At 44.1% G+C, this 7056-nt stretch overlaps 1 protein-coding gene across 1 annotated transcript; it reads left to right on the top strand.

Annotated features, from left to right (window-relative positions):
- The first annotated feature begins 2883 nt into the window (after nt 1-2883).
- Nucleotides 2884-5830, top strand: LOC142572389 (uncharacterized). Its single transcript, XM_075681477.1, has 3 exons — nt 2884-2960; nt 4896-5174; nt 5688-5830. Exons 1-2 carry the CDS (start codon nt 2949-2951, stop codon nt 5163-5165), a joined length of 282 nt encoding a protein of 93 aa, XP_075537592.1. The 5' UTR covers nt 2884-2948; the 3' UTR covers nt 5166-5174; nt 5688-5830.
- Nucleotides 5831-7056: the final 1226 nt, after the last annotated feature.

Below are 7056 nucleotides of genomic sequence, written 5' to 3'. Positions count from 1 at the left end.
CATTATAATAAAATTACCTTCACATTCTAGTCCTCTTAAAATCACAAGTTTCTTCCATTACAATGTACGTTATGAAGTATTGTTTATTAAAAGCCCAAATATAGCATTAGGAGCAAGGAAGTAGTCTCTTCACATGCACAGGACTCTTCAGAGTGTGCGAACGATCGCTCTATAGTCTGTAAAGCATGGCTACCTACGCGACGTAGGCGGCTCGAGTACGCAAGTTCTGATGTTTTATGTTTATACTATGCCCCAGGGGGTGAAAATCACAGTACTTTTTCTCCAATATTATGTTTAACTAGGCGCAGTATACGCTTAGAAACATTCGAATAGTATTTGAAAAATATTCGCATTTAAGAGCAGTGACTATTTGATTCGAAGACTGAATCGAATAAGACACCATTTGACTCGTTATTCAAAGTTTCGAATATTCTCCCACCTTTAGTCTGATTCGACTAAATATCAGTAAGTTAAGAAGCTTCAGAAGGAATTCAAATTATCTCGATAGTAATACGCTACTCCATTATACTATCATAAAAATACTTACTGGACTAATAACTTTCTGCTAGCACTTGACGACATCAGTGTGTTCAAACACGCTACAATAAATGAACGTTGATAGAGTTCTTAACCTGGCAGCACCATGGAAGGGATAAGACAGCGATAGCGTTGAGAATCATCGTGAATGTGCCCTGAATTATTTCTTTGTAATGCTTGAAATAGAAATTGTAAGCCGCGGCTCTTTTTTATTCTCAGTATCAAGAGATGGTCAGAGGCTTGCTGCTTTATATCTGTACAACCAGGAAAGCGGAACTGTTTAAGATGACTGGAGATGGACACTTTTTCTGGTGTTCCCTCTTCCTGCTCGTGACGCTTCAGCAGACTTCACAGCACTTTTAGAAGTATGCGTTTTTGTATACAGATTTGAAAAAAAGCCATCACAGACACCCGAAATTCCCCTAACTTTCACTTCAACAGTCCAAATTCAACTTCAAACGTCCATGGTTTTTCACACCCAGTCTACAATTTGATGACTTCAACTCAGTGCACTTATTCCTTTTCACAACACGATATACACATAATTTGAACTTTCATGAGAATAATGAGAGAGTAGAATAACTCAACATTTGGGGAAGTATTTGCAATATAAGTTGAATGAAGCCCAGGAAATCACAAGGGAAAGAACTTGTTTTGTGTGGTTACTGTGCTTCGTAAATTTCGGGGAGGGGGAAATCTGTCTTCATCTTCATACTATCAAACAGAACTTAAAGGAAAGTGTGTGTAAAGATAGCTGCTGCCTTCCGAAGGGCGCCAGCGGTGCGCTATCTAGTCGACAAGGCATAGCCAGGTGAAGCGATGTTATGAGTTGACAGCCCTGAAGCTTCAAGTGTTCTCTATTGTCAAAACACCACTCTTTGAGGAACGAAAGGGTCACATATCAAACATGCTGATCTGTGATTTCTCACTTGATATACAATGTTAGATTCAGACCAAAAATAATACATGTCGATTAAAATTTCTTGTTCCTCACGACTCTACGAAGACTTCGCTTGGCCAGTTGTATTGTAGAGAAAATTGGCAGTAATGTATGCGATATTAATATTTATATACCCTTATTATTATTACAACACCAAAAACTAGAACGCGCATCAAATTCCTTTCTTACCTCAGGCTGAAAATCACATCCGGAGATTGTCGATGGATTCGAGAAGCAGGCCCGTTCACAATTGAGGCTACCGATGTTATGTTTTGTCAGGAATGGAGCTTCAGAGATCTCGAATCCCCCAGCCTCCTTTCACTTTAAGTCATTCAGTTCTTCTATAGAAAGACGAATGAACATTATACGCAAAAAGAAAGGGTCCACGTGTGTGTGTGTTCGACATGTACGCAAAAAAGGTAAGCCAAAACAAGATAAAATGAAGACAACGTAGATTTGATGACGTTCCGACCATCAAGCTAAGAATGGGTCTTCGCCATTGCGGGTGATTATTTGGTCGGTGCGTGCGCCCAGCTTCGCTGTGCGTGCGCGGGCGCTGTGCAAGGACCACTCCCCCACCCTGGTCGCTCGGCGCCTTCCGTATGACGGCCGCGCGTGTATTTCGGGGTTCGCCGACAATCCGAGCGGCGAAAGCTCCGGTGAAGCCGACGCAGCGAGCTGCTGCGCTAAACGCGCCCGCGATGGTCACACGTCTCGCCCGAGGGCCGCATCAGCCTTTCCTGCACTCGGCGAGACAGGAAAGTGGCGGCGGGAGCCCGGTCGCGAACGCCGCTGGTTTCTTTTTTGAGAGGCGTGAGAAAAGCAACTGGAAGGGCGTGGTATTTCGGCTTCGGCCGCTGCAGCCGCTGACCGCCGTATCTGATCCATTCCAGGTGTGGTCGTGCCGGCCTTGTCTTTATTGTTTATCCGAGCGAGCGCTTTCGGCCACTGACATGTTGCGCTTTCTCCTCTAACCACTCGCCGAGCGCGTGTCGACTAAGGTGTATGGATCCTATTTTTGGGAGGGGGTGCGCAGTTTCTCTCACCTCCGATGAGAACACGGAGAAAACGAAGCACCTGCCGTTGCAGGAATCACGAGGCAGGTGCCGCCGCCTCCTCCTCCTCCCAGCGTTGCATGGAACGCGTGTTACGGCGATGAAGAGCCTGGGCCTATTCGGGAAAGCCCGTAATGAAAAGAAAAAGAATATATATCCACTAAAAGAGAACACCGGGAATGAAGCAATAGTAAAAACCACTATCAGCGAATGGCAGCTCAGATGAATAGGAAAGGCTGTGTTACCATTGGGTGACCAGCGCAACGTCAGAAAGCGTTTCCTCCTCTCAATTCCGCTGTTTGGAGCGCCGCCACTACAGTCGTTGCAAATCCTCGCTTCTATGCCAGTGTATATAAGGCCCGCTCTGACCACGTTGAAACCATCACTCGCTTGAAGCCCATCGAGCATTTTGGACTATGCGGGCCCTGGTAGGTACCTGACGCATATGTACTGGTAAAGATAGGTCGGTCGCGCAGTACGCCGATCTAATATGGAAAGATGTAGAGATAATATAGAAAGTCGATGTAGAGGTACTTAAATGTCACCTTTACCTCGACAGTGCTTTTATGTTGGATTCATAAGTGTTTTTTTTAATATCTTGCTTCTTACTTGAACGAGTCCACAATGCTAACAAAAGGATCTTCGATCCTTTAGCTGAAGGTAATTCTATTTATCCTTAGGTACAGACATTTCCGGGTACCAAACGTGTAAATTATATCCTACAATTAAAAAGCTTCCATTAGCTCCCTTGGTCACATGATGGTCCTTTGGGTAAATAAGAATAGAATGTTTTGAAAAAGGCGTAAGATACTTGCATCTCGGTTCGGGAGATAGAAGAAGCTAGACTGACAGTGATGCACATTGTTGAGATTACCGGCAAAAAAATGAAAGAAAGAAAAATCAGAGTTAGCGAGAGCGAGAGAGAGAGAGAGAAAACCAAGATGGAAAGAGAACGGAAAGAGGAAAAAGGGAAAGCTCCGAGCACAGAAAGATAATATGCAAGCTTCTCGCATCGTTCACATATGTTCACATATGCATTCACATCATGTATGGATCCATAACCCAAATAAGCGCCCTGCTAGGTCTTTCTTTTTGTCCCCCATCTACTTTCCATTTTTACTTACCCTTTCTCTTCCCCTAGTGCAGGGTAGGAAACCGGAGGCTTTAACTGTGGTTAACCTCCATGTCTTTCTCTTATTTGCATCTCTCTCTCTCTCTCTCTGTTAGGCATTATGTGCTCTGATTTCTGCAATAGCGAAGGTTTGATCTGAGGCAAGTGTCAAGGAGCGATATCGCAGCATTGATCTAGTTGGCGATGACAGTCAGAACTGTTGTCCTAGAAGTGGGCCAAAGTCTTGCAGTTTCCTCGTGAGTGAGCTGCACGCAGAGGTATCTGAATGCAATGACTGTTGAGAATTCAAAACTGTCAAAAAGTGAGCTCAATTTCCCGTTTGCCGATCTGGCGAGAAAAAAAGGTACATGAAGTATAGGTTTTGTCACTTGCTTCGGCAACATAATTATGATTATAGTCTGGCGAGCTCGTTACTTTCAGAATCAGTAATGTTGTAGCTTGTCGCTCCATTGAGTGAAATTTCGCTGAATTGGGAATGTTACCGTGATTGGCACCATCTGAGAGGAGTTTGACCATCTCCGCAGATGGTGCCACCATCATGGGAGAAAAGTGGCGAGATTATGCGTATAATATTGTTTTGAAGATAAAAATCAAGACGGCAAATTGAAATGGTAATGATCCATAGTATGCAAACTTGCTTCGGCGTCAAATTTGAATAGTCATTGGAAGGCAAATAGCCAAGCGAATGCAGTCCAAGCAACGCGTACACGTTGAGAAGAAATAAGATAGAATGCATTCAACGTAGCCAAAGGAACACGTGATGGGACAAGAGAAACAAGCGGAGCACATGCATTTGTCTCGCTCATCCTGTCTTCAGCACTCTTCGTCATGATTAACATAAAGCTACACGTCCGGCAGCTAGGTACTTTAGTAGGGAACGTTTTTTTTATGTTTTCCCCACGATGTTCCTAATCAATACAAAAAGGAAGCTGGACGCACCTTTTTCTTTATTGTGGAGTTCAGTATTTGGTCTACAAGTAAAACCATGGCAGAGTAAACGGCTTGCATATTTTAATAAGCCGATGCCTTGCCGAAGTCAGGAAAAAATCGCTCCTTTTTACGTTGTTATCCCAATTTGCTTTCCGTCAAACACATGGTTTGAACTCGCTTGCAGGCCCGTGTATATGGCAACATGGCCTTAGTCTACGGCTGAGAGGAAGGCTTCGGAAATTTGTTAGGTTAGGTTAGGTCATTTTAGGTTCTGTGTAACAGCACCCATTGGCGTTCGCAGGTTGTCGTCGCTGTTCTTTGCGCCCTTATGGGGGTCGCCTTGGCCGGCTTCTACGGCCACGGTGGCGGCTTTGGCCATGGTGGTGGTCACGGCTACCATAAGACAGTTCCAGGCCCTAGCTTCCTCGTCAAGACCGTCCATCACGTGCACAAGCTTCACCATGGAGGCACCCTCTTTGGTCAAGCCCACCACGGCTACGGAGGAGGATACGGTGGAGGACACGGTGGCGTATTTCTGCTCAAGGGCGGATACGGCCATGGATATCACTGACACTAACGAGTAAGTAGCTTGCACTAGTTTGAATTATGTTGTCCCCTTGTCGTTTAAGACTTGTAACAGCGACCATTTAAGTGGCCTGACCTATAGGCGAGAACAAACATTACTTTCAGTCAAACACCATTGATCAAAAGATAGCAGCGCCGGAAAAAAGAGTCAATGGTTGCTTACTGCAGGGTGAGGAAGAATGTGATGGATTACGAAACACAAACTGGCAGGAAACGAACAAGTACAAAGCCAGTAAACAGTGGTGCTAGTGGCGGTCTGCAGTCATTGTATTCAGTGAGTTACTGATTATTCCGGCGCTACAGTCACTGTGCTCCATGCTATAGAAACTGTAAACTGCGCTGACTTAATTCAGATAACCGAAACAACACCGACAGTGCTTGAAAGTCACTTTTAGTGCGGCCAGTAACACACATATATTAGCTGCGGCAACATATTTAGCACTGATGTGTCAATAAACGCAATTGAACCCCAGCTCCTATATGCGCGTTATTTACTGTCCTTCTGCAGGTGCGGAAATGAAGCTGTAAGCCGCCGGAAGGACTGAAGTGTATAAGATCTTCAGCTTGGTATGGTCCGCACAGGGCCAGAGGCTCACAAACCATGCTGTAAATAAATTGTAAATAAAAAGTTTGTATGTTTCCCACTGAAAATGCTTGTATCTTTTATTGCTCAATTATACCACTGCTCCGTAGCCACATGTATTTTTTATTGTACAGCTACAACTGGTCGGGCCACAGTGATTCCATAAGCCAATCAATCGTCACGGAAAACAATATTTTATGCAAGAAACGAAAGCTTAAGTACTTTGAGAACAATCTTGACGAGGCTGCTGAGACAGTCGCTTACTGTAATGCTGCGCGGACAAATGTACGTTATGAGCGAAAGTCACCGCACGAGTGCTGTGGCGCAGTATTTGATAAAGGAGTTCAATGATGTATGTGTTGGGCCTACTTTATAGACAGAACCAACCTAATATAAGAGCACGAGCGCTAATTTCTAACTGCGGTATTTAATTAGTGCTCAACACAAATGTATACAAAAGTTCAGGTGTTTTAGGTGCCAAAACCACGATCTGATTATGAGGCACAACCTAGTGGAAGACTCTGGATTAATTTTCACCACCTGACATTCTTTAACGTATGCCTAAATTCAAGTACACGGGCATTTTGGCATTTCAACCCCAAAGAATTGCGACCGCCACGGCCAAGATTGAACACGCAACCTCGAGCTCAGAAACACGTCATAGCCAATACGCTGCCATAGTGGGTACGCAAATATATACATGCCAGGACAATGGAAAGACAAAATGGTATCCACACACCCTCGAAAGCATAAAAACAAATGAATAGAAGAAACCATCTACTAAAATTACGCTGATACAAGCTTGAATCTAATGCAAGTACAGACAAATCCTACTGTTCATTATTGCCCCGATCCCCTTCTACAAAGGCGACGAACAAAAAAGCCGTGTCAAGCTTACATTCAAAGTCCTAGAAGGAACATGCTCGCTTCCACAATTCGTCATGTATAATACTCGCTTTGACAAACTAATGCAACATTGCTGAAGGAGAGATGCAGCGCAGCTAAACAAGGGCCAACGAAAGCATAGAGACGTAATGACACTGCTTTCGAGTCACTAAAGGTATCCTATTTCTGTGCTTACAGTCCTTTTTTACATTATATTATGAAGTTCCCTGCCAGTAAACACACCCATCCATTCAGCGACACGCATGAAGACATGTTGAAAATAATCTTATTATATTTTTTGACCTGAATCTTAAGCGGTAGATTTGCGAGTCACCATAATATTTACAGGTGACCGCACCATTAACTCCCTCGTTTCCTTCCGTTTGGCAGCCATTCATTTAGTTGAGAA

This window comes from Dermacentor variabilis, chromosome 1 (assembly GCF_050947875.1).
Source record: "Dermacentor variabilis isolate Ectoservices chromosome 1, ASM5094787v1, whole genome shotgun sequence".
In the NCBI taxonomy this organism is placed as follows: Eukaryota; Metazoa; Arthropoda; class Arachnida; order Ixodida; family Ixodidae; genus Dermacentor; species Dermacentor variabilis.
This window is presented reverse-complemented; position numbering and strand designations above follow the sequence as displayed.